The sequence below is a fragment of the Chaetura pelagica genome, unplaced genomic scaffold (assembly GCF_000747805.2).
Source record: "Chaetura pelagica isolate M959 unplaced genomic scaffold, ChaPel_1.0 scaffold32, whole genome shotgun sequence".
Classification (NCBI taxonomy): domain Eukaryota; kingdom Metazoa; phylum Chordata; class Aves; order Apodiformes; family Apodidae; genus Chaetura; species Chaetura pelagica.
The window spans coordinates 681,273-707,195 of NW_009952368.1; the positions used below are offsets into that span (position 1 = coordinate 681,273).

The window sequence follows — 25,923 nt, forward strand, 5'->3', positions numbered from 1 at the left end:
GAACCCTGCCAGCTGGGGAACGTTGGGAAATCTGCTGTGGTTCAGCCTCTCCCCCCATCTCCAACTGTGCCCTAGTTTTGGTCCTCCTGAAGGCTGGGACAGAGGGGCTTTGGAGGACAAGCTTGGGCAGCTGCTGGGGGCTGGAGATGGGGAGTTTTGGGATAGTGGTCGTCCTGGGGATGTGGGTAGGAGAGCAAACCCATGACCCTCCTTCCAGAGCCTCTGAGAAGCTCCTCCTGCTCCATCACAGCGGTTGGGGAATGTGCTGGGCTGTGCACACCTCAAGGTGAGGCAGTGCTGGTGGCTGTCATGCATAGGGGCTCAGAGGAGGATCTCATCTAGCTCAAGGCTCAAGGACAGGTCTTTTGAGGAAGACAGGCACAAATTTGTGCAGCCTTTGGATGCACAGTCCTGGACAAAACCAGCAGGGACTGGGCAAGGGCTTTGATAGGAAAAGAATTGAGTGGCTGATGGGACCTTTAAAGAGGCATTGACCCCAAGTGGAAACCTGGGTGAAAAATGACATTGCTCCCATCCTCTTGTTCTGAGCATATTCCACCCCCCCCCACCCCCCACTTTACTGCCATTTATTTTGCTTATGCAATCAGATGCTGTGGCGTGCAGCAGAGTCGCTTGTGTTTTAAGGTCAAAATCCCTAAAGTTTGTAAATCATAGTCCCTTAAAAAGATCAGATGCATAGAAATAGTTTATACATGCGGAGCCTGGTGAGAGCAGAGCTGGAATTGGGCTGGGAGATGAACTCGGTGATCTTGGTTTCTTTGTCCTTTTGCTGGCTGTTTTCTCCCAGGCTCCAGGTCTGCTGGTGCAACATGTAGCACAAGTGGGGTGGTGGGTTTGGGCAGATCCCCCTTAGCATAAAACCCTTGGCAGTGGCCACTGTTACCCTCTTTTCTTCCTGAAGCTCTGTCCCCAGGGCTGTCAGAGAGCTTGAGGAAAAATTGGGATTTGGTATGAGAAGCCTCCAGAGTCTCAAACTAAGCCCCTGAACCCCTCCTTGCTTTGGAAAGCTGCAACCAGAGGAATAGGTGTCCTCTGCCTTTCCATCACGCAGGGCAAATCACTCATCTCTGCTCTACAGATGCTGAAGCTGCCGGTGACATAATCTTCGAGTGACTGCTGCTCCTGGTAGTATTTAAAAATCAAACCATAACCCTGCCTGGTCTCCCAGGAGGAAAATCAGATGCGGTCCCCTGTCAGTGCAGGGGCAACAAGAGGAGGACATGGCATTTGGCAGCAAACCACACGTGGCAGCCACGTCCATGGGGCTTTCACGGGTGTCATAAAACCCATGCAGCACTCCCAGCCTGTGCTGCAGCGCCCTGGCCGCTCGGCCCCTGCTGCTGCGCTTGCTTTTCGGATTAAAGCCCTGAAATTTCTGAACTGAGCCGAGGTGTAACAGCTGGGTTTGGTGCTGCTTAATTCTCCTTCCCAGCCACTTCTTCCCAGCGTGTGCACGCATGCATGCGTGTGTGGACTTTGTGGACGGCGGGAGGTACACAAAAGGAGACGTTTTATTTGTGCAAGATTCGATTAAAATCTTGGAAACAGGTTTCAGAAGGCAGTGAAAGCTGAAACTGGGGGAGCTGAGCGCGGGTCGCTTTTGTTACTGAAACTCTGCTTGGCTCTGACCTTTAGGCTTCCCAAACTGAAGGTGAAGGACTTGTTTGGGGTGCTGGAGGACATCACCAGGGCTCCATTCTCCCCCCTGGGAAGCAATTCCCCTGCACCCAGCAAAGCTGCATTGGTCAGAGCTGGGCAAAGCCCATCGTGCTCCCCGGATAAACAAAGGAAATGATCTTTAAGTAAACTTGATGTCTCAAAACCAGCAAGGGCAGAATTGAGATGAAAAACTGTCCATCCCCCCGATCGCTTTCAGGTCGCACAGCTAAGGCTTGTCCACAAACATGCATGTAGAGCTTTACAAACACATTGAGTTTTACACATGTGAGCTTTCCTATAGATGTGGGACACTGCTGACTAAAATAAGGCTTCTGCAAGCATCTGCAGGCTTGGGGCTTTTTGGCTGTTTTTTCTTCTGAAGAAACTTTAGCTAGTAGCTAGGTCTGACAGGAAAGAAGTAGATGGTGTTTCAATCTGAAATAAACCATCTGCAAGGTATTTTGAAGGAGAAGTCTTGAGCTGCACGTTATGGTTTATTTTGGTGTTTAAATAGGGACCCTTCTCTGGCACTTTGCTTTTCAATTTTTTTAAAATTTTTTTTTTTTTTTAAATTTGGAAATAGACTGTTTGCTTCCCTGATGACCTCTCCCTGGGAAACACTTTTAAGTCTTCCCTGTTTTGACATGTTGTTTGTGCAGAGCTCAGCGTTCACCTTACTAAACCGAAACCTTATCCCCCGCTACTGAAAAATTGATTCACTTGGTATGTGCAAACCTGACCCCATGAATCCTGCAGGAGAAAACGGGGGGGATTGGTCATAGGTACGTGCTTGTATTGCAGAGATAAAAATACAATTTTGCACGCACCTCACCTTGCCCTGCTGCTCTTGTGGCTTAGCCTAAGGAGGTCATCTCTGCACAGGGTTTCATGAGTGATTTGGTGTAAAAATTGGGGTTAAAATGTTTTCTTAGCCTAACTTTGACTCATCTTCCCAGAGCACCCAGGAGCAGTGAACTGCCATTTAACCAGCCAGTGGAGGAAGCAGATTCCTGGGTGGTCCCTGTAACCACAGAGCACAGAAAGCAAAGCATTAAAATGTAACATGAGGATGAAGGGAAGGGGGCACTGAACCACTTTCTCCCAGTGTTATCTGAAAGCAGCAGATGGAGAACAGAGATAGCAAGGGTGGCTGCTCATTTTTCCGTGCCCTCTCCAGCCAAATCCATTAAATAATGAAGTGTAATTTGCCAAATAGCCTTTGAATGTATTGTTTGCTTTCGAAGGTCTCAATATTTCCATTGCAGCAGGGAATCCTTGACTTCTGTGGTGGGGCTGGGGGGAGGAATCGAGTCCTGAGGGGCTCAATGTCAGGGACTTTGCGAGTCCTGCCTGAGCTGAGAGCCATGCAAATCATGACTTGGGTGTCTTGGTGACAAACTTAGAGAAAGCTGCAAGCAGAGGGAGTGATTGTGCAAGTCTTTTACTTGGGAACAATGGGCAGAAGGTGCAAAGATGGAGACAGGAAAGTGGTTCTGTTTGGTTTGGAGGTGGAATTGCATTTGATGCATCCTGCTGATGATTTGGGGATGCTTTGCAGTCTGGTCAGCCTCACCCTGTGCTGCACATGGGGGGGTTATCAACCAAGCCCTGGATTCCCACTTGCAAAAACCCCCAACATTATGTTGTCTGGACTTAAAATGATGCCTATGAGTTTGGCTGTGGAGCAGGAGCTCTAGACTGGGTCAGGCTGGAAAGCTGCCTTGTTGCTCTGGGCTGCCTGTGCTCTGTCTCCAGCCTCAATCCCCATTGCATTAGGGGTGCACTCAATGCTGCTTGGAACAACCATTTTGCACTGTACTGGCTTATTAAATCACAGCTTAAATTAACTTAGAGCAATGGTAAGCTGAGGTGGCTGGGATTCCCACAAAACAGAGAATTCTTTGACTTTTGATGTCTGCATCCAGACAGTCATGAAAACACCAGAAGAGCTTGTGCATGTTGTCATTTTTCCACTCAGAACAGTTTTCATTGAAAAAATTCCAATGGGCAAAGGTGCTAAACCAGCTTGAGGTGGAAGATCTACATATGAGACCAGTGAACATTCAGTCATTTGAGATGGTAGTTGCATGAGGCTTTCCTTCTCCATGAAAGATGTTTTACAGGAATGCTTAAAATATATGAAAAAGAGCCAAACCTTTATTCAGATTGAAGAGGGTTGCTCTTTTTTTAAGCAGTTGCTTTTGTTTATGAAACTCTTTGACTATAAATACCCGCCTCCTTCCAAATAAATTAGAAAAAGGAAACAAACAAACAAGCAAACAAAAAATAAAGGAAGAGCTTTGCTTCTCATCAGGCCTTACTGCAAGGCCTGGCTGTTGGCTTGGCCCACGCTGTCCTATGGGGTGGCTGAACATTGTTCAGTGACTCACCCTGCATCGCTCCGCTCGGGGCTGCGCATGATGTAACTCTGGACTAATGTGGGATTTTCCAGCTCTTTGTTTTCCCTCCCTCCTCGAGTGGGTTTTCTGCTAGTTCTTCATCCTGCCTCAGCCTGCTATCCGCTTACTTTTTCCAGGATTGCCCCTGATTTTTTAAAATTCGTTTTCCCCGCTTGCTTTTCTTTGGACTGGTAGCTCAGAGATGCTTTTCTCCCTGCGTTCTTGTTCACCTTGGTGCAGGGCTCTCTACCTTCAGTGGCATCTGGAGCTGCTCAGCTATCTCCCAGACTCCAGCTACTGCGTGGGGTGATGAAGCCCAGCAGGCTGATGTCTGGAAAGGTCTTTGATATCATCCTCAAGTTTCCAGTAGCTCATTCATGGTTGGCTCGAAGGGAGAGCCTTTGCACTGTGTAACCTGGCTTACCAGGCATGGCTTGTTTATGTCCTCTTAAGTACAGGCTTATCATAAGCATGAGATTCTTCTGCTTGTATTTAAGAAGCCTGCTTATAAACTTGCAAGGTTTAGCTGTAGAGCTAGAAGGTCCAGGTATGAAAATTTCAGAAGAATTTCTCTGTTTTTCTGACAATCCAATGGCCACCATGACCCCTGACATCTTCCCAGTCCCACCGCCTTTTACCATTTTCTCTCCTTCTTCTTCCAGATATGGAATGTGCAGATGTGCCTTTATTAACTCCCAGCAGCAAAGAAATGATGTCTCAGGCATTGAAAGCCACCTTCAGTGGCTTTGCAAAAGAGCAACAGCGACTGGGGATCCCCAAAGGTAAGACATGGCTTCCAGCAAGCAGCCGTGGCAGGCACAGGGATCGCGTCCTCTGCCAGGATGCCCTTCTCCACATCTGCCATGTGCTTTGTTGATTCTCTTCAGGTAGTAGTGTCTTGTTTCATGGCAGCTTCAGCTAGAAAAATCTGGACATACAGGCAAAAGCTTTCTTGCAAATGATACCTGCCTGGCAGATTGTGCCTCTTTGTCCTGCGCACCTGCTCCTTTGGGAGACAGCTTCATGGCTTCTGTTTGCAAGTCATCTCCACTGTATGGAGAAGCAGTGGGGACTCTTTAGAAGAGGCTGATGGCATGGAGAAACCAAGCAAAAGAGAGAGATGGGTGGCAGAAGGGGTCAGAGAACTGATGGGATTGGTAAAGGTCCCAAATAAATCCAAAGCTTGTTCCTTGTGAAGTAGGGCTGATCCCAACTGGAAGTACAATGTTCCCCCTCCGTGTTTTACCCTTATGCCAGTGGGATGAAGCTCTGCAGGTGCTTATCTGCTGGGACAGCTGTAGCACTGTTTGTGTCCTGTTTTCCTGGGGAAATGGCTCATGGTTGCTCATTAGTGGATCTCTTCTACACCCCCTTGTTGCAGATCCCCAGCAGTGGACGGAGACACATGTGCGGGACTGGGTGATGTGGGCGGTGAATGAGTTCAGCCTGAAGGGAGTGGATTTCCAGAAGTTTTGCATGAATGGAGCTGCCCTCTGTGCCCTGGGCAAGGAGTGCTTCCTGGAGCTAGCACCTGACTTTGTGGGAGATATCCTTTGGGAGCATCTGGAGATCTTGCAGAAAGGTGAGTCCTGGAGTCTCCAGGGGGAATGATTCATTCTGTCCTGGCTAGCCTGGTTTTGGGCCTTTCCAAAGACCTTGGCTCTCAGCCTGGCTCTGCAATGTTCACCTTGGGTTTTAATACCAACAAAAGCAGCTTTCAAAGCCCAACTTTCCATCAGGATTTCCAATGGGCATCCCAGCCAGTGGTGGGCAGTGCAAATCCTGGTACTGCTTGAAAGAGGAGGAGTGTTTGTGCTGGCTGCTTGGCAGGAATCCACAGCGGGCAGGGACACTCTGCCTGCCTGGAATTGATGGTGGGATTTTCCAAAGCATCATTCCTCAGCTCATTCAGCTCCTGTTGTGAATTTTGCTACTTCCTCCAGTGAAAATGGGTACAACAATACCACCAAAATCCCACCCTAATTTCCCAGTTGTGACTGGAAGCTGCTTTGCTTTGTTTCATGTCCCAAAAAATATAATGGCATTTTGTTATGAGAGTCTGTGTCCCCCCCAGGAGAAGCCATCTCTGCTAGTCCCTGGGTGCCAGAATTTAAGGGCATTAATTTTTATTTATTGGGGGCCCACACATTGATTCTGGGTGTTGATTTTCATAGTGTCTGGATGCCCAAGTGCCACTTAGCCTGGGGTGGCTGGACTTGATGATCTTGAAGGTCTTTTTCAGCCAGAGTGATACTGTGATACTGTGAGGTTTCTGAAGAGCAGGTGAAGAGCTTAACACTTTGAACCAAGCCAAGAGCAGCAGCAAATCTGGGCTCTTTGTCTAGGTCGTTTTTGTGCAGAGCTGTTTGCTTTCCTGGAATATCTGTGGCACTGTCATACCAACCCTGGGTACTCTTCACCAGGCCTGTACTGGTGGCAGGAAGGGGAGGGGGAGCCAAGTTACACCTTCCAGGAAACCATTGACAAATGGATGTTAATTGCTGATTACTAATTTTACTGCTACCTGTGGTTTGCTGAAGGTAAACACTGCTCTTCCCAGGGTCTGTGTGTGATGGGCTGTTTTTCTGCTCTTTGTATCCATTCTGTTCTGTTTTGCATAATTTTTATTGAGTGATTATATCAACAGCAAACAGCTTAACCAAACAAAGCAGAAGGTTGTGGTCAGTCTGATGTCTCTTTGCTTCAAGCCATCATTTGTAATGCAGCTCTGCCTTCCCTCAACCCTTTGTCATTTGTTTGGGCTGGAACCCACTGGAGAGGGGTGCGATGGGCTGGGTTTGCAGCTCCTTCCTGCAGCTTCCCCAAGGCACAAGAGATGAACTTGGTGCTGTAGTTTCCCAATGAAGAAGGAATCATGTTTCTTTCTGGCATCGACATGTGAGGCTGTTCAGATGCTATGATGGTGAGGATGAGGAAGGTCTGAGATAAGAGAGGAGCTTGTACAAGGAAACTGGAAACCTTTGTACCTGTTGCCACTTTTCTTCCAAAAGGATGAAAAACAGTAAAGCTGGAGGTCTTTGTTTCAACACTGTTGGTGCAGTCCTGGGAACCAAGAATTCTCTGTCCTGTGTTTAGTTTGAATGGCAACTTGTCACTTCTTGCATAAGCTACCTGAGCCCTAGCTATGGGGGTGGGTTCTCAACACATTTCCCAAAAGGGCAATATCTGTGAAGTATTTGGAGAGTAACTAAGCAGAGCTTTTTCCAAGAAATAACCAGCCTCACCCCAACAACTGATTTCTGTTCTCTTTAAGTCACGGGACTTGTCTTGTTGTACATCTCCAAATCTCTGATCTGAGTTCTCTTGTGCCTGTGCTGTACAAAGGTGGTAAGATTGTCCCTGCCACATCTCTCCCCGTGCAAGAGATCACAGAATCACACAGAATCACAGAATGGTCAGAGGTGGAAAGCACCTCTGAACATCATCTATTCCAACCACCCTGCTAGAGTAGGGTCATGCAGGCACAGTAGCTCATGCAGACACACACACATCCAGGTGGGTTTTCAATGTTTCCAGAGACTCCACAACAGGCAGAGATGGTTGTCTCCACTTGGCAGCTGGAGATGCGAAGCCTGAAGAGATTAAGGTTTCCCCATGGAGTCAGGGTCCAACTTGCCAGTTCTCATCTCTTCCATCTTCCCCAGCCACCCCAGATCATCACCTGGGGGTGTTGATGCTGGGAGTGGTGGTTAACCCCAAAATGTTTGGCTTCACCTATAGTGGTGTGACCGCCAGCATCGGGTCACGCTGGGACAGGCTGTGACCTTGCTGTCCCTCCTGCTAACATCTCTCCCTTGTGAGCCCTTTCTGAGAGTGACTCATGTACCACAGGCTGCTCAGGGTTTAAAAATGGCAGCAGATGGGCGACTTTTCCCTGCATGGATTTGGGTATTTTCAGGCATATTTTTCCAAATTTCTTCCTAAAATAACCTCCTCAGTTACCAGCAATCAGCAGCTGCCCTCCCCTTGACTGTAAGCTTAGCTGAAGGTTGCTCTCCTTCTCTGTGGTCGCCCACCCTGCCCCTTGGCACATACCGTGGGGAGAGGAAAAGAGCATTTCTCAGTAGGTCTCAGTGTTTGCACAAACCCTCCTTTTGTTAGAGAATATTTTCCACCCTGCAATCCCCAGGAGAGAGGGCCAAAATTAGGCTCCTTGCAAGCGAACGTGCGTTATCTTCGGTTCACTTCTCTTTAGCCTCAGCAGAAATAAACATAACCCTGAGTAGTCTGTGTGTTTTTTTATTTTGGTTACCCTCTGTAAAGAAAAGAAGAGCTCCCATGCTGGTAGCTCTGCCCCCATGCCGTGCTGGAAGGAGTAAGGTGTTCATGGAAAAACTGCTCAGGAGCAGTGTGGCTGTTACATGGCAAAGCAAATTCAGCACCAAGCCCAGGAGTACCAGAGTGCTTGGAAAAAGCAATAGAAAGTGGGCAATCTATGCTCTGGTGCTTGGAAAAAGCAATAGAAAGTGGGCAATCTATGCTCTGGTGTGATAACATGAATTCTTCATGAATTGTGCCTATAGAAAGGCTACAATCTTACATGCTGCCCATATCTACACTATGGAGACAGATCAGGAGTTGGGTGAGGGACACTGTGGCAAAGCTCTTCTGAGCGTGGGATCCTCTGCCTGCGTCAGGTGTAAGGTGAAAGGAGCTGCACAGACTGGGAATTAGCATTAATTTGGGGTTCTAGGAGCTGGTCTTGTTGTGCATTACCCACTCACTTGCACACACGCCTACTGATGGTTTAAAAATAGGGTTTTTTTCAGGAAAACAGCTGTCCTTGTATAGGGGCTTTTCATGAGCTCAGACGTGCAAGTATAATAAGCAATCCTCAGGAGAATGAAAGATGACAGAAATGAAGGCAAGCAAGGAAATTATGCAATTTGTATTTCAGAACCACCTGGAGCCCTTGACTGAGAACGTTGTTGCTGTTCTGTTTGCTTTTGTTTCGTTGAAATTTGTTCCTGCCTGCACCAGGATTCCCAAAGGAACTGAGTGCATCAAGCACTTGTTTCAGTGGGATTTCAGCTCCTCACTCCTTTCTACTCCTTTGAACATCCGAGTTTAACCCAGAGAGGTGCATTTTAGGAAGTTCAAGCCTCTCAGAGTTGCAGCAAGTCTTGCAAAGCACAATTTGCCTATGGACATGTGACATTTCCTTCCTTTTATCTTTGCAGAAGAGGTAAAACCATACCCAGCAAATGGAGTGAATACAACATACCCAGAATCCCGCTACACTTCAGACTACTTCATTAGTAAGTCTTAATTATCAGTATCATTCTGGTGCTTCCAGGCATAAGTGCCACTTATTAGAGGTTTGTTAGTATCACTTGAGGGCTGCACCATGCAGTTATTGCTCTGTTTCAGCAGACTCAAAAAGTGACCTCAGCACCCCAGAATGTTGTGAATTAAAAAAAAAAAAGATATTTAAAAAGGGAGGGAATGGGGCAAGAAGGCTTAATTCTGGATTACTAGGTATGAATCTAGCAAGGAAAATGTTGAGTCAACAGTCTGGACTCCCACACTTCCCATTGCCATGGGTTTAGAGATGTTCTGTAAGGGAAAAGCATTTGTGGTGTATTTTATGAAGCAGCAAACATGAACCAAAACCCACCTGAACGTGGATTCCAGGCTCTGGCCAGAGACAAGAGGTGACTGTGGAAGTGACTCATCTATTACAATCATCAGTAAAACTTCTTTGTCCTGTATCTTCTTTGCTGAGACTATGCTCCTCAGGATTTTCCAGCATTTTCCCACTACCAGCTTGCTTGAGTCTGGCATAATGCACGTGGATAATGGCTAAGGATGTCTCATTTTTTTAAATTGCTGCAATTATAAGACACTATCTCTCTGTAGCTTTTAGAAACCTTACTCAAAAACTGTGCCCGATTGCGCCAGGTATTTTATATCCAGTCTCCTCTTGCACTGTAGACCCCAAATCTCCCTGTGGGAGACTGGAGGGGGGATGAGCAACACTCTCTGGTTTCTTGGAGCTGTTTGGTTGTGAGTTGCTTGTTTACTCTCCCGTCCTGCCGGCAGGTTATGGCATTGAGCACGCACAGTGTGTGCCTCCCTCCGAGTTCTCCGAGCCCAGCTTCATCACAGAGTCCTACCAGACCCTCCATCCCATCAGCTCAGAAGAGCTTCTGTCCCTCAAGTACGAGAACGACTACCCCTCGGTCATCCTGCGGGACCCGGTCCAGACGGAATCCCTGCAGACAGATTTCTTCACCATCAAGCAGGAGGTGGTGACGCCAGACAACATGTGCATGGGCCGTGCCAGTCGAGGTAGAGTTGGGTATCTCCCAGGATTTGCTTGGGTTCTTGCTTTCTGTCTCTATCAACATAACCTCCTTTGAGGAGATGGTGCTTTGAGGGGACCAAGGCCATCAGGGCACCATGCAATGCCAGTAGTTAAGCCATATATCTTAGGCTGACCTCCCAGACTGGGTTCCCCGATGGCTTTGAGGCCTCCCTGCCTTTCTCTCCCAAGGAAAATATGAAGAAGGGCTTTCTTTGCTCTGCTTTGCTGCCTGATTTTACATCATCTGCAAAAATGTAGCATTTCTGGCTCTGGACTTTGATGTCAAACTTGAGTGAAGCTGAAATAGGCTTTAAGGTTATTAGGGAGGACACGCTGCTGTGTGGTGGTAGAAATCTTATTTTCCTAGGACACCAGGCAAAACCCCTCAAATCCTTCACAAGTTCTCATCAGGAATTACTGTCCAAAGCTGTGAAGGGTTTTACACTTGATGATCCAAAGTCCCTGTCTGTTATCTCCATTGATTTTGATGGCTATTTGCTTGAACTGATAATCTCTCTGGTGAACCCAAGCCCTGGGCTTTGTTAGGAGATGCAAATGTCATGGGCTGAGTCAGAGACAGAGCTGAATGACCCCCTGAATCCTTGTGCTCCAGCCCTGCATCTCCAAAGAGTTACAGATATGTGATTCCTGTTGGAGATGATGGGCTTTAAACACCTAAACACTTTGGAGGATCTGAGCCCAAATGCCTTTTCAATTAATATTATTAAATTCTGAACACATGGGGCCCAGATGCCCGACTACTTTGTAGTTACATCGCTTAATGCAAAGCTGAGGATCTGGCTCATGGTGTATATTCAAAGCAAAAGTTTAATTCATAGACCTCAAAGTCATTTACAAAGGGGTGTCATTATCTTCTGATTCCAGGTAGGGAACCCGAGGCAGGGGGAAGAGATCTGACCTGCCTGCAATTGTGCCCTAAATAGAATCCAGGTGTCCCCATGCCTAAAATTCGTTATAGTGACACGTAGCTGTGTGCTGGGTTTGATGTTGAACATCTAAACCCATTCATCCAGCCACGAGAGCTGAAGATGTGCTGGCTCCCTGTGAAAGCTGGAGCCCCTCTGCAGGTCTGCATCACATATGCCTTGCTCAGAGGAGCTCATTTTAAGTCTCACTCTTTTTCCAAGCTGAGACAACTAATGACAGCCAAGTTATTATTTATATATCATCTCCACTTCTGCTGCTGGCTGAGTGTAACTTGGTATGGAGAGCCAAAAGGGCAGCAGTGTTACAATTTTAGGCAAGCTCCTCTTTTTGAGGTTCTGTTTCTGGCTATCTTTCATCAGTGTCTTTCCCATGTCTCGAGCTCTTCTTCAGTGTAGGTGATTTCATAATAACCCTCATTGAAGTGCAATGATTCAGGCATGCTTTTGCAATTGTACCTTGAGCCTGTTCTCACTGGCAAACCTAAAAAGGCTGCAGGGGAGGGAAGAAGGAGCCCTTAGCTCAGTACTGGGGACCCAGGGCCCCTGGTGTTAGCAAACACTTGAACATACTGATTGCAATTGAAGAAATGCAACAGCCATGCTCACCCTAACACTGCAGTTCAGCCATATAGAAGGGCTTTTGGGTGGCATAAATCCTCCCAGAGTGGAATAAAGAAGGCTTAATATAAAGCAGAAGTAGTTAATTTATAATTATACCTATATTTATATACGTAATTTTTATATATATAAAAAGGCTTTACCTGCTACTCTATGAAAAGTTTAGTCAGTCTCAAAGTCAAGTACTCCAGCAGTGGGAAATTCAGGATGAAGGTTTTCCAGACAGTCACCTTTTACCTTTCTTTGTGTTGGCTTTTGGAGTTCATTTTGTGGTCCCATGGGACTGGATGCACTTTGCCTTATCAGTGAGGATGTCTGGTTGGAAAGTGTTGCTGCCAAACCCTTAACAGGTTTCTCCTGGGTAGGGGCAAGGCCTGATTTTTCCAAAGACTTTAGGTGAATTTTCAATGAAATGACCCAAATCACATCTCCAACACTGTGTCTGTTCATCTGGCAGATTTTTAATTCCTCTTCTAAGTGAGCTTGTGCAGCAGGAGTTCTCAGGGAAGTGGTTATGCCAGTTAATGAACACACACAAAGCAGGGTTATTTTCCCCTGGCAGGATTCAGGAAGTGATTGAAGCATATTCTGTGACATTCTTAAAAAAAACGAGGAGAAGAAAAGAAAATGAGCTGGAAGGATGGCTCTCACCAGCAGAATCAAGTCCAAACTTCAGATGGTTCTGAGCCAGCAATCAGGGCAGAGCCCACAGTAGTTGTGTCTTTTTGCAGCAAGTGCTCTTCAAACAGCAACACAACAAATATGTGGGGGAACGTGCCAGGGTCCCTCCACGTTCCTGCTCCCCCGTGATTTCCTATCTGGGCCCAAGCTGTGGGTAACTCTGCCAATGGAAATTTCTCCAGGAGTTCTTGCACAATCCCAGCAGCTGTTTTTAGCCTGGTTTGGGAAATTAGTGAACTTGAATGATCCTGTTACGCTCTCAGTTTGTCAGTAAAGATGTTGAGCAATCGGCTGCGCACGGGAGATCAGAGAGAGCAATTTCAGTGTGTGCTTTGGATCCTTTTTTAGCTCTCTGTTTTAAGTACAGAGGGTATACTTACTTTGTCTCTAGTGGGTGTAAATCAGCATAGCATTGCTGAGGATCTGGCCTCTCATGTTCTGGTCTTTACTAAAAATACCCCAGAGAGTAGCTTTGATACAACCCAGCTGTGCTCACCTTACCAGAACTGGAAAAATAGCTGTTTGAGCTCTCAGCCTTTTGCTCTCCTCCTCCATCAAATCTGCTGCTGTTTGGGGATTTGGGGGTTGAAGCTGGTTGTAACATATGGCAATAAAAGGCTGCTGTATAGTTTTGTAGGAAACATCAAAAGTAAAGAAGCTGGGTGTCCAGTGCCCTTGAATATGACTGAGCAGCCTTTATATAGGGCTGGCAGATAGAATGTGGGACTTACTGGAGACCCATATATTTCAGCAGCCAGAACAAGAGGTCCTGGCACTTGGACTGAGCCTTGAATATCTGTTTAAAGTGGATTATTTCTCTGCCATTGCCTTTTTGAAAGAGAGAACAATTTCCACTTAGCCTTAGGCCACCAGTCCTGGGTAAAGAGTGAGTTTTTCCCCTGACTTGCCCTGGGGCTTAGCTCTTGTCTGAATTACAAATATAAGAAAAGCATCCCAGTTTCAAGCTGCACTTTTGAGTTTGTTTGGAGATGAGACCTGGTGGGACACCATCATTTGCCTGGTTGCCTTCTGCCTGCTCAGCGGGCAGGCAAAGAAGCCTTCTCATGGCTGTGGCAAGCTGGAACATCCCTGTGGTGGCCAGGCACATCTCACGTGCCTTTCCTTCTTGCCAGGTAAACTGGGTGGCCAGGACTCCTTTGAGAGCATAGAGAGCTATGACAGCTGCGACCGCCTGACACAGTCCTGGAGCAGCCAGTCCTCCTTCCAGAGCCTGCAGCGCGTCCCCTCCTACGACAGCTTCGACTCAGAGGACTACCCTGCTGCCCTGCCCAACCACAAGCCCAAGGGCACCTTCAAGGACTATGTTCGAGATCGGGCCGATATGAACAAGGACAAGCCTGTTATCCCTGCTGCTGCCCTCGCTGGCTACACAGGTAGGGTCACCTCAGGAAAGCACATCTTTGCTGGGCGTGGTGGGTAGAGCCTCTCCATCGGTGGAGGGCTGAGCCTCCAGGGTCTCTGGGTTGCCCAAAGTCTGTTGCTGGTTTAAGTCTGTGAGTGAGGGGTTTTGGGGTGTCCCTGGGGACAGCCACTTGCCTGTGGGCACACTGGAGAGCACACAGCTGCATGTCCTTCAAGTCTGGGTGCTCCAGTCCTCCTGCAGGATGTAGGACCTGGCTGAATGCAGGGTGCTGGATGCCTTGTGTTTTCATTTATGCCTGGGTGCCTCCTGCTTGGATCTGGTAGGAACTGGTATGTGCTTTGTATTGCTGACAGGTAGCATAGAGCCCTCGTTTCCCCCTCTGACTTGTGCAACATACTGGCCACTTGTGGTTTCCCACCTCGGAAAGAAGAAGCTGCGCTTCCAGCATTGCTGTGTGTGATGTGAAATGATCTTCTCCCCTTTTGGCATGGAGGAAGCACTTGGTTTTGCTCTTTGCCTTGGGGCAAGGCAGGAATGGGGTGATGCCAAAGCAGATCCAAACATTTTCCATCCCCTGCACTGGGAGAGATGAGAAGGTGATTGGCTGTGGAAACTCCAGCTTTTAATGTGACTGCTCTCCAGCAGAGAAACCTGGTGGGATGGAGCTTCCAGCTAAAACTGAGATAATCCTTTCCAGTCCTTCTGTGCCGTGTCTTTTCCCTGTACTATAAGTAAAATCCACAGGGTAGCCTCCTGCCAGTTCCCCTTTCCCTCGTACATACTGATCTCTCCTGCCCCAGCTGGTAGCAGCTGTGGCCTGGAGGAGCCAAGTGGTGGAAATAGTTTGTGCAGATAAAGATCATCAAAAGGTTCAGAGCAGATCCTGAGGTGCGACTGTCCCTGAAATCTCCTCCCACGCACTGCTCAGCTTAGAGCTGATATCTAGTTTTCTGTGAGGAGGGGAGAGAAGCTGAGGGGAGGAGAGGTGGAGAGATAATTTTAGGAGCTATGTGTAAAAAAGGAAGTGGTTTGTTGCTATAGCTTTAGTTAGAAAGAAAGCTCAGCCCTGCCTGCTGAATGAGCTTGTTTCGACCGAGTCTATGCAAAATAAAAGTGTGCTTTGCTATTCCTGAATGGCTTTTTGGCTGGGGGATGTGGCGGGGAGAGGCATGAGCAGTAGGAGGGGCTGTGCCCCCAGACACCATCCTCTGCCATGCCACGAAGGTTGATGTTCCTTAGAAAAGAAACCAGTGAGCACGACTTGCAATTTTTCTTCCTATTTTCTCCTGATAATGCATTTTGCTACAGCCCCTGGAAGAGTTTTGGGTGCCTAGTGCCTGAGCAGGAGTGTTGGTTGGTTTCTAACAGTTGGGGAAACTGAGGCACGGAGGAACTGGCCAAAGCAGGAGCTTTCTTTTCCAAGCTGGATGTTTTTCCCTCCACATTTGCTCATGGAAAAGAGCCACCCCCGTAGAGAGGCGGCGTTCCCAGCTCCTCCGCGAGCGCGGAGCCCAAGTCGGCGCGTGAACCCTGAGTTTTGCCAAGGAATATCAGCACCCTAAAGAGTGTCCCTGGCCTCGTGCCATCAGGAAGGGGAGACTTCAGTTAGTGCAGTGCCAGAGCACACTTCCAAACTCTGTGCGCTGCGTAACATTTTCCCTTGCCTCATTTCAAACCCTGTTTGGAGCCAGGGGGATAATCCCTTGGCCCAGGCATTTTGGTGGGATCAATAAGTGGGAGGGCTTGATTATTTTATTTTTTTTGCATTGCTTCACTTGAGAAGCTTTAAAGAGGGAGAGGAAAATCAGAGTGCTTCCAGAATCAGCAGTCACTTGGAAATCCTTGGCCTGGAGTGCTTGCTTGCTCTGGAGGCTGCTAAGCAATAATTCAGTACTCAGACTGCCACAGCCTGCATTTAGCATTGGGAGAGATCTTTGGAGAGGTGAATATTGCAGGCATGTGACTCCATGATGTCCTCTCTCCCTTTTTAAAGACTACAGATGCCTGTCAGCATCTAACACGTTCTGTGCAGAGGGAGCCCAGCATGGGTGCAAAGTGAAGCCAGGTTGCTGTGACAGCAGGTCGCAGCAAGAGCAAGTGAGAACATGTTGCATTAGAAACTGTAGGAGAGCTGGGCCCTCTAAAAATTGCTTTGTATTTGTGTATTTCTGCAAAAAAAAAGGAAAAAAATTTAGGGTGGCCACTAAGTTCTCGACTTCAGTCTTGGGCCAGCTGAGCAAGGGGCATGGGAACTCTCAGGCAGGATGCCCAGGTCCTTCTTTTTCTGCTTTGCTTTAGATGACTGTGACACTCGGAGGAGGAAGTGCTGTCTATCAGCTAGAGCAGAAAAACTTGTAGTCTGGGCTGTTTGCAGCTCTGGTGAGGAGGTGGAGCCTCCAAATGAGCAGAGCAGGGGATTACCAACCCAGGGTCCCAAAGCACTGGGACCCCTCCTTTCCCTTTCCCACTCAGATGATGCCCCAGGCCCTTGTCCAATCCCAGCTCCCAGCAGCCATGCCGTGCTGTGCACCTCCTGGGAGATCACGTCCTTCATCTCCTGGGCTCTCTGACTTGACTTGAAGAACTTTACAATATTGTTCAGGTTTTGTTACCAAGGGGTGGTGGCTGGGGGCTCTGTCACAGCAGAGCTCTGATGGTATCTGCCCGAGGAAGCGCAGCCTTTGTGAGAAGGTGCATTTTGGCGGAAGCTCCATTTGCGTTTGATGTGTTCTTCACCCAGCTCACAGGCAGCTTTTCAGCGCTGCCTTATCTGCCCCCACATCTTGACCTAATTTAACAAGTTGCCATGGTTGCTCAGATAGAGGTTGATGCAATTTTCTTATCTTTTTCGAAGGAGAAATGTAACTGCTCAGGAGTTGGTGAACTTGAGTTTCCAGAGCAGCAGGGAGGGCCAGCTCTGGACACCTCTGCTTTTGGAGCCAGCTCTCTCAAAGCTTGGCCAAGCTTGAGTCTAACATTAAGGTGGACTTTTTATTTTTTAGCATGACCTAAGAAACAGACAGAATGCATCCGTTAAACGTAGGCAAGCGGTGTGTCAGGATGCAGGCAGATGTCCTAGCTCCCCTTGGCCTGGCTGAGCTCAGTTGAAGCTCCCTCTGGTGCAGCTGTGTTGGCTCCTGCTCAGTGCAGGCAGGCACACAGGCACAGATCCCTCCATCCCTCAACCCAACTGGGCTGAATTGAGCTCAGCTTTGCCTCCTGCAGTCCTGTCTGTGGCTGTGCCCTCCCTGGATCCTACCATGGCCACCAGCATCCTTCATGAGGCCAGACATGCTGTGGATAAACTCAGAGGGTGTGTGGCAGAGCCCCATGCAGAGGGCAGGTGCTGTGGGTCTGACCACACTGGGCTTGGGCCTTTCTGCCCTAGATTTACTTTTCCACTGCTCTGACCTACTTGTGCTGCTGCCCTCCTGGGGATGCAGGTCCAGCCAAGGTTCAGACCCTCCCTCTGAACCACTCAGGGTCTCAAGGCTAATTGTTTTTGGCTTTTCTTGAGTGCCCCAAAGCACCTGCATGAGTTTACAGCCCAGACGTGGTGTTTGTTTGCCTTGTGGCACGTAGAACCTCAGCATCATCTGTGCAGGCTGGGGCTTTCCATGCTGAGGTGTTGTCTGCATTGCTACACCAGCAGAGCTGCTGTGTGCTGAGCTGCTGCTCCACAGCTGAACTGATAGAGCAGAGCGAGTCCCCTCACATTTGAGAGGCAAAAGGAGGAAAGAGGGACAAGAAAGGCAAAGTGATTGCCCACCAAACCTTGATCCCTGATCTGAGAGGCTGGTTTTGCATTTGTGGTGCTGTCCTTTCTCCAGGGACCTGGTTAGGAAGTCACTGATGCCTTAATAGACAATCTCTGCACCTAAAGAGTTAATGCCCCCTCCCCAGCTAATGTCACACGTGCCCTGAGTGTCTCTCTTATCAACAGATTGATGCTATCTTCATTATCACACTGCCCTTCTAGAAGACAGTGAGTGGTGCAGGGAATGGCTGACCTCTTGCAGATGCTATCTCACCCCAGCACCCAGGAGCACTTCTGTCTCCAGAACGATTTTGCCTGGCTCTGACCCTGGCTATCAGCATTCACAGGACCGTGGCAGTCAGACCAAAATCTGCCTGCTAAACCCATCTGCCCTGTCCGAGCTGCCTGCAGTGCAGAGCCTGAAGCCCTTGACAAGCTGCTGTTTCTGGGTGATGCTTATCTGTGACACAGAAGTGAGAGCACACAGCTGCAGTTTTGCAAGAGTCAAGTGGGTGCCACATAAAGTGGGTCTCTTTCACCAGAGCTTGGGTGCTGCTTCCCCCCTTCTTCTTGTTGCTTGTGCTGCTGTCCTGAAGCTTCCACCAACAAGCTGCCTGGATGTGCTGTGATCATCAGCATCCAAAAATCCCTCAGCAGCTGCCTTCCTGGCCCCTCTCCCACCATGATCCAGTGACCCAGCTATCCTTGACATCTAGAGCCTGTGCCGTAGCTTTCCTAGAAACATGAGATGCCAGAACAGGCTGCCCAGGGAGGTGGCTGAATAACCAAACCTGGAGGTGTTTAAAGCCATGGTCCTTGGGAATGTGGTTTAGCACTGGACTTGGAAGAGCTGGGTTAATGGTTGGACTCAATGATCTTGGAGGTCTTTTCCAGCCAGAATGATACTGTGATACTCTGAAGACTTAAGGGAATGATTCCTTACAAGAGACTTAGAGATGGTTTGTGCACCAGCCAGGCTTGGGCATGGAATGGGTGTCATGTGCCTCAGCCCAAACAAGGCAGATGTATCCGGGAAAAATGCAGAACTGGAACTTTTGAATGCCTCAGGAATTTTTAAGTTAAAAACTGCAATATTTTTAGAATTTAGGAATCTGAAGAACAGAATTTTTTTGTGAGCATAGCTTAGGATTCAGGAACCTGCTTTCCTTGTTTTCTATCTTTCTGGTATTTCTTGTGCCTTGCACTGAAGTCTGGCCTGGAAACATCCCTATTTCTGCCATCTTAACTAGATGCAGCCAACTTTGAGAAGTCTACACCAGCTTTCCCTCTGACCATAGAGCTGGATCTCTATGTTTCTGTACGTTCTGTATAGAGATGTCACAACTTACTGGCTTGTCCCTCTTGCAGTGTTTCTTTGTTTGGTGTGGTCACACCTTATTGCTTCAGATCTGGCCCAAGGCTACATGGAGAGTCTGTGGCAGAGCAGAAACGCAAATGCTAGCTGGTGCCCAAACCATACATCCATCCTTCCTGTGTGTACTCTAGATTCCTGCAGGCTGGCACTACACTCAAAAGAATGAAAACAACCAGACAAGATGCTTTTTACTTCCAGGCTTCCCTGGTCTCTCTTTGTGCATCTCCCCTGTTGATCCCACATGTAAAACATAGAGTAAATAGCCACTGATGCCAGCTGGAGTGTTGCCTCAGTACAGACGTGAACTGATGCTTCCCCTTGGTATCATTCTTTTCCATAATCCTTTCCTAATCTGCTGGCAAGGAAAGAAAGACCACATTGGAGCTGCAGCTGCCCCTCTTGGGTGGTTATAAATACACAACTTTGCACATACGTTGCTCTGTTTCTGCCAACTCCACAACAATAACAACTTCTGTTATTTAAAATAAGAGTGGTGGAAGCAAAGCCCTGGGGGAAGGGGGAGTATAGGACTTTGTAAGAAACTTGTAGATGTACAATGGGCAGCAAAAGTGTTTGAAATGGGCTTGAGCCTTTCCTACCAAATAAGTTGTGAAGCATGCAATTAATTCCAGTAGTATACATCAAACCTGTTCCTTTCACACAGTTGTCAGCAGGCATTTCAAACTCAGCATCTTCTCCTTCCTGGCTTGCAGGAACTCAGATTATCACACAGAATCACAGAATGTCGGACTCAATGATCTTGGAGGTCTTTTCCAGCCAGAACGATGCTGTGATCAGCCTGCCTGCACTTCTGGAGCAGTGGGTCTGTGCAGGCACCCACAGCCACGTGTGGGTGAGGGGACTGTGGAGGTGCAGGCAGCAACCAGCAGCAGCACAGCAGCCCCTCCAGCCCGTGTGTGATGCAGGGGATGTTGTCAGCTCTCTCCTTCTGGGTTCCTACACTTTACCTGCCCTCCTGAAGTGACTTCAAGTGTCACCAGCCCACGGCTCCTGCCAGCTTTCTGCCTCAACTGTGTGGGCTCAGGGGCCTCCACAAGGTGGGGAGCCCAAGGGTGGGGCCCTGGGCTGGTTCAGTGGTTCCTGCTCCACCTGCCAGACGTGCAAATGAGAGTGAAACCAGCCCCTCGCGACGCTGCCCAAGCGTGACAGCAGCTCCCTGCTCCCCAGAGCTGCTGCAGCTCCTCAGCAGCCCCGAGGTGACAGCAGAGCAGCAACGGTGGCTCAGGCCCTCCTTCGAGCAACGAGCTGGAGGGTTGCACAGCAGCTCGTGGCCTGCAGGACCACCTTCAGGGGGAGATGTGAAGCTCACCAAACCCCTTGTGCTTTGCTAGGTGCCTCAGGAGTGAGACCAGTCCTCCCAGCATGTTCTACTTAGAAACAGGAGGTGCATCAGGAAAGCCAAGAGTGACCCACTTGCTCTCCTGTCTGTAAGCATGGCCAAGAGCACATAGTTCCCCAAGGAGGGTGCTTTCTGGACCCTTCTCTGCTCTTTGGAGATGCTTCCATCCCAGCTCCACCATTGCCCTCTCACCCATGCCAGGCCACCACTTTGCAGTGCTGAGACTACCTAGGCAAGAGCTGTCCAGGAGGTGGCTGATCTTGGTCTAACGTGGGAGCGATGGAGATGAGCTCTGCCATCCCCCAGGGTGGTGAGGGAAACTGGGGACCTTCAGTTCCCCAGTGCCATCAAAAGGGGGCTCGGGGAGGGCAGGCACAGGAGTGAGGCAGGGGCTGTTTTGGAGATGTTGCTGTGCCCAATTGTTTTGTTGGTTGGAACCACAAACCACAGAGTGAAAAGCATAGGTGTGCTGCTTGTTGGGTTTCTTCTACTTTTTCAAGTAGGGGTTTTTTTTTTCTTTCTTTCCTTGTTGTTTGAAAGAAGCAGAACAAAACAGAGGCCGTTGAGAGGGGTGGGGGTGTGAAACCGTCTCGAAAGAGAGTGGGGATGACGTGTTTTGGGTCTGTCTGCCCCAGCTGGGTGGTACCACCGTCACCGCTCCAGCGAAAGTGGCCAACGTTCATATTTTGGTTTCAAACCCCTCCAGAGCCACCATGAAGGCAGTGGAGACCCTCCAGTTCTGACCAAGGGATGGTGGCAAGGGGATGGCACCGAGCCCAGTGCTCCAGGGACACCCATGGGTGTTGGTGGAGGACCAGTGCTGAGGAGGAACTGCTCAGCCAACGTTTCCCACTATAGCAGCTGGCTCTGGTCTGGTTTCAGAGGCATATTTTCCCCCTGACGTGGGAAAATTCCTGTGGTGTGACACTCCTTGCTGAAGGACCCCCCCTGTTTGGTGCCACCAAAGCCAGACAGGGCCCCCATTGTAGCCCTGTCGGGCAGGCAAGCCCCTCTGGCGGGTGCTATTCTTAGCAGCCTCTGTGGGTGCTGGAGGTCACGGTGGGGAGGGAGAACATCCCACCACCCTGAGTCCTCGCCTTGTCTTTTGGGGAGTGGGGGCTGCCCCTGTTCCCCAGCCAGAGCCGGATTTGCTCTGGGAAGCCCCCGGATATGTGTGGCAGGACCAGTGCCATAAAAGGTGGCCTGTGTCCCTGCACCCCACGCTTGGGGCTGCATCCAAAAAACCAAAAAAGGCTGCAAGAACAGTCCAGTGATGGTTGTTTTTGGAGGTAACCAAGGCAACAGGTCGCATGGTGCAGTGCCCCTAGCTTTGGGGCAGTCACTGTGGCTGTGCTTCCCTCCACCATGAAGCCATGTGGACCAGGCTTTGCCGTGGGGATTTCCAGCCTTGGCCAGGGACAAGTGGAAGGGTTGGAGCAGAAGGGATGGAAAATGGGCACTGCTCCCAGGTCCTGCGAGGGCGGTAGGTTTGGGGTGAGGAGACCAGCCCTGCAACTTTGTGCTTGCCCTGAGAGCTTTGGGGACGTGATGTGGAGGGGAGGTATCTCTGCATGAGCCAGAGGTCACCTTGAAGTCCTTTCAGACACCAGGAAAAATAACTTTCTGCTCCTTGCTGGCCTGTAGAGAAGGCAAAAGTAGCTAATTTATGGAGATGGCCCTCCCAGCACTAATTACAGCTGTACTGGCCCACTGGGTGACACCTGGACCTCCAGCTCCCTGATGGTTTCACCTTCTTCCTCTGTGATCTTTTCAGGCACACAGGCTTGGGCATGTGCTGGGGTTTGGTTCCTGCCACCTCGTGCATCTCCTGCCTCGCTGGCATTTCGGAGCCGTGCGGGGCCTCTGCTGCCTTCCCCTCTGGCAGGGCGTGTGTCTCTAGGAGCTGAGACATGTCTGCAGTAAACAAACACATTCTTGACATAATTGCTCGTCCAACGGATTTGGGGTTTTACGCGCGTCCTGCGGGCAGCTTGGAACAGACCTTGGGAATCCCTGTTCCAAGGATGACACTGCTGCCCTCAAATTCCCAAAATACCCAGTGCAGTGGAAGGAGTCCTACCTGGCTTGCTGGAGAGGGTGAGACATTGCTGGGTTTCCCGACACCTCTCCATGCCAGCTGGCAGCTGAGCTGGGAGCACCAACTGTGAGTGATACTGGAACCTTGAAAGGCTCCTGTAGAGCCAGGATGGCCCTGGGGTATTTATTTTGAGGGTCTAGGGGTATTTTGAGACCTCTGGGGTATTTAGAGGGCAGTTATGTACCCAAGAACCTGGTGCCCAGGTGATGAGTTTCCATCCATCTTATTCTGAAGAAGGAAGAAAAAAAACCACACTTGTCCTTTGGTTGGGCAGGAGGGAAATCAAGGTGAGGTGGTAAACCTGGATGAGTCGTGTGTCGTAGGAGTGTTTCTCTGCTAACCTGATTTGGGATGCTCTGACCCCACATTAACTAACCTGCAGTTCCCTTTGGAGGACCGTGGGTGGCTGAAATAACCTTTTTGCCCAATATTTGCTATAAATAGGTCTAAGCTTTGAGATGAGGTGGCATTTCAGGCCAGGGTTTTGGCACTTCCCTTTCAGATGAGAGGTGAAGGCATAATCTGAAATTCCTCCCTCGTTTTGGTGTGGATAACCCAACTCCATCCCTGCTGGGGAGCTCAGTCATGGAGCCTTGGCAAGTTCCTGCCAAGGACAACAGCCTGGAGCCTTTCCCTGCCAACTGGCATCTGCCCATTTCCAGGCAGAGAGATGCTGTCTGCCCTCTGCTTGGTCCTGTGTGATATCCATCCCCAGAGCTCAGCAGAGAACCTGGTGCCTGCAAAACCCTGCAGTAGTTCCTTAGGGATTACAGAAGGGAAACAGTTTGGGGAGGGCTGGACAGGGCACAGCGATTCCCATGTCCTGGAGCCAGCTGTCTCATTTCCTTCTCCCCAGCAGCTTCTCTGCTTTTGAGTAATTTCAAACCTTGAGGAAAAAGGGGAGCAGCCCCCTCTTCCCTCAGTGGGTTATCCCACAGCTGCAGCTCTGACAACCTTCATGTTCTTCCTGGAAACAGTCTGTTCTCCTTCCCTGTTCCTTGTTTGTTCCCTGCTTTTCCCTGCTCATTGCTGTCAGCAGGCGAGTTCATCCCAGCCTGCCATCCTAAACCAGCCTGTGCAGGATTTTTTTTGTGATAAATTGTTTCCTCTAACCTCTGGCTCTGTTTATTGTTATTATTGTCATTCTTATTATCAGTGATACACTCTAAGCTGCATTTAAAACCTGACAAAATCTCTCCCAAAACACATTGCCTGGAGCCAAACATGATATTTTGGGTGCGGCCGCATTTGGAAGTTGCTCATCAAAGAGATTTTGGCTTGAGGGCTTCTCCTCTACCTTTGATTGGGACACAGGCACAAAGAAGAGATAAGGATTTCAAAATCACTCCACGTGTCCCACTAATCCAGCCCAAGCTGGGCTGGGGAGCCGCAGGCTCTCAGTGGGATGTGCTGGGTACTGCAGGTTTGATGTGTTTGGCTCAGGACTAATTGTTGTTGGCCAAAACTGGCACCCAAGGGAGAAGATGGAGACTGCAGGTTTGTCAGGACAGGCTGAACATACATGGCAGGGTCACTGCCTCTGCCACCTTGTGCCTCTCCACATAGATTAGGGGACCCAGAAGCCACAGGAAGGTTTGCTGATGACTTTACCAAGACTGCTCTGGGGAGACCCACCAGTGCTGGGGAGATCCAGCCAGACCCTGCCTTTGTGAGCTGGCACAGCCCGTTCCTGCAGCAACACGCCCTGGAAAGAGGCCAAATAATTTTCATACCTGGGTGTCCCCCCCTCCTTATCTCAGTGAACAGCCACGGAGCAAAGAGTCAAGGTTGGGAAGCAGGAGTCTTCTGGAGTTCAGGCAGTGGCCAGGAGGGTTTTGGCACGGAGGAAACGGGGCTGCTCCTGTGCCAAGGCGATGACTCCACGTTGCTTGGATGCCAGAAAAATAATCCTATTTATGTAACTCAACGTGAAGCATTCCAGTGCATGAATATTCAGCTCTAATTGCAAATAGGAAGCTCCTCTACCTGCAGGATTTAACTCTCAAGCTCTCATTCCAGCCCAGCTCTTGCCCTGTGGCTGTTGGTGTTTTTATTTATAGTAGGTTTTATTATTTGTTTTCAGTGAGCATATGAATTTCCAGCCCCTCCTCCCCAGGGCAGAAGGGGCTGTGCTTTTCCTGGCATTAATGTCTCATGTTCTCTTTGTCTTTCTAGGCAGTGGACCTATCCAACTGTGGCAATTCTTGCTGGAACTGCTCACTGACAAGTCCTGTCAGTCCTTCATCAGCTGGACGGGCGATGGTTGGGAATTCAAGCTCTCCGACCCAGATGAGGTAGAGTGCTCTGGAACTAAGTGGACAGCCCAAATTCCTCTGAAATACTGGTGTGAATGACCCTCCCCACCTCCCTTCAGGGCTGAGATTGGGGCAGTTACTTGGCTCTGGTCTTGAATTAGAGCCCAGCTAAAAATGTGTTAAAACCAGGGCTGTGGTAACAACTAGGGCATGGTAATTTGTGCCCAAAGTTGGTGGGAAGGAACTGAAACACCGTAGAGGGTCACAGAGCCAAAGTTCTTAAAATAGGATGTGTACAGGTTGGGCGGTACTTCCCACTGATTTTGGGGAAAATCATTCCCTTCCTTGACTTCACAGAGTCCTCTGCAATGTTTTGCCATTATGTGGAGGTTGGTTTTCCCAAACTTTAATGCTTGTGACCCATCTGTGTCCATCAAGATGAGAGAAGTCAGAACTGCTTTGGTTGGAAAAGACCTTTAAGGTCATCGAGTCCAATCATTAACCCAACTCTGTGGAGTCTTGTGCTAAACCATCTCCCTCAGCACCACATCTGCAAGGCTTTTAAACACCTTGTGTCCTGGACTGCATCAAAAGCAGCATGGTCTGCAGGTCAAGGGAGGTGATTCTTCCCTTCTACTCGGCTTTCTTGAGACCCGCCTGGAGTACTGTGTCCAGTTCTGGACTCCCAGCTTTAGAAGGACACTGAGATCTTGAGTCCAGAGAAGGACCCCCAAATGGTCAGAGGGCTGGAGCATCTCTCCTATGAAGACAGGCTTAGAGAGTTGGGGCTCTTGAGCCTGGTGAAGAGGAGGCTCCAGGGAGACCTCAGAGCACCTTCCAGCGCCTGAAGGGGCTCCAGGAAAGCTGGGGAGGGACTTTGGACAAGGGCAGGGAGGGAGAGGACAAGAAGGAATGGATTAAAACTGGAAGAGGAGAGATATAGACTAGACATTAGGAAGAAATTCTTCCCTGTGAGGGTGGTGAGAGCCTGGCCCAGGTTGCCCAGGGAAGCTGTGGCTGCCCCATCGCTGGCAGTGTTGG

At 49.2% G+C, this 25,923-nt stretch overlaps 1 protein-coding gene across 2 annotated transcripts in view; it reads left to right on the forward strand.

Moving 5' to 3' along the window:
• The window catches only part of ETS1 (v-ets avian erythroblastosis virus E26 oncogene homolog 1), a 67,327-nt gene that overhangs the window by 40,637 nt on the left and 767 nt on the right, over positions 1 to 25,923 (forward strand). For both annotated transcript variants that reach the window (XM_010008088.1, XM_010008087.1), the window contains 6 exons: positions 4,742 to 4,861; positions 5,461 to 5,661; positions 9,281 to 9,358; positions 10,143 to 10,391; positions 13,787 to 14,047; positions 24,803 to 24,921. In XM_010008088.1, the coding sequence (XP_010006390.1) occupies positions 4,742 to 4,861; positions 5,461 to 5,661; positions 9,281 to 9,358; positions 10,143 to 10,391; positions 13,787 to 14,047; positions 24,803 to 24,921 (1,028 nt within the window). The remainder of the gene's footprint in view (positions 1 to 4,741; positions 4,862 to 5,460; positions 5,662 to 9,280; positions 9,359 to 10,142; positions 10,392 to 13,786; positions 14,048 to 24,802; positions 24,922 to 25,923) is intronic.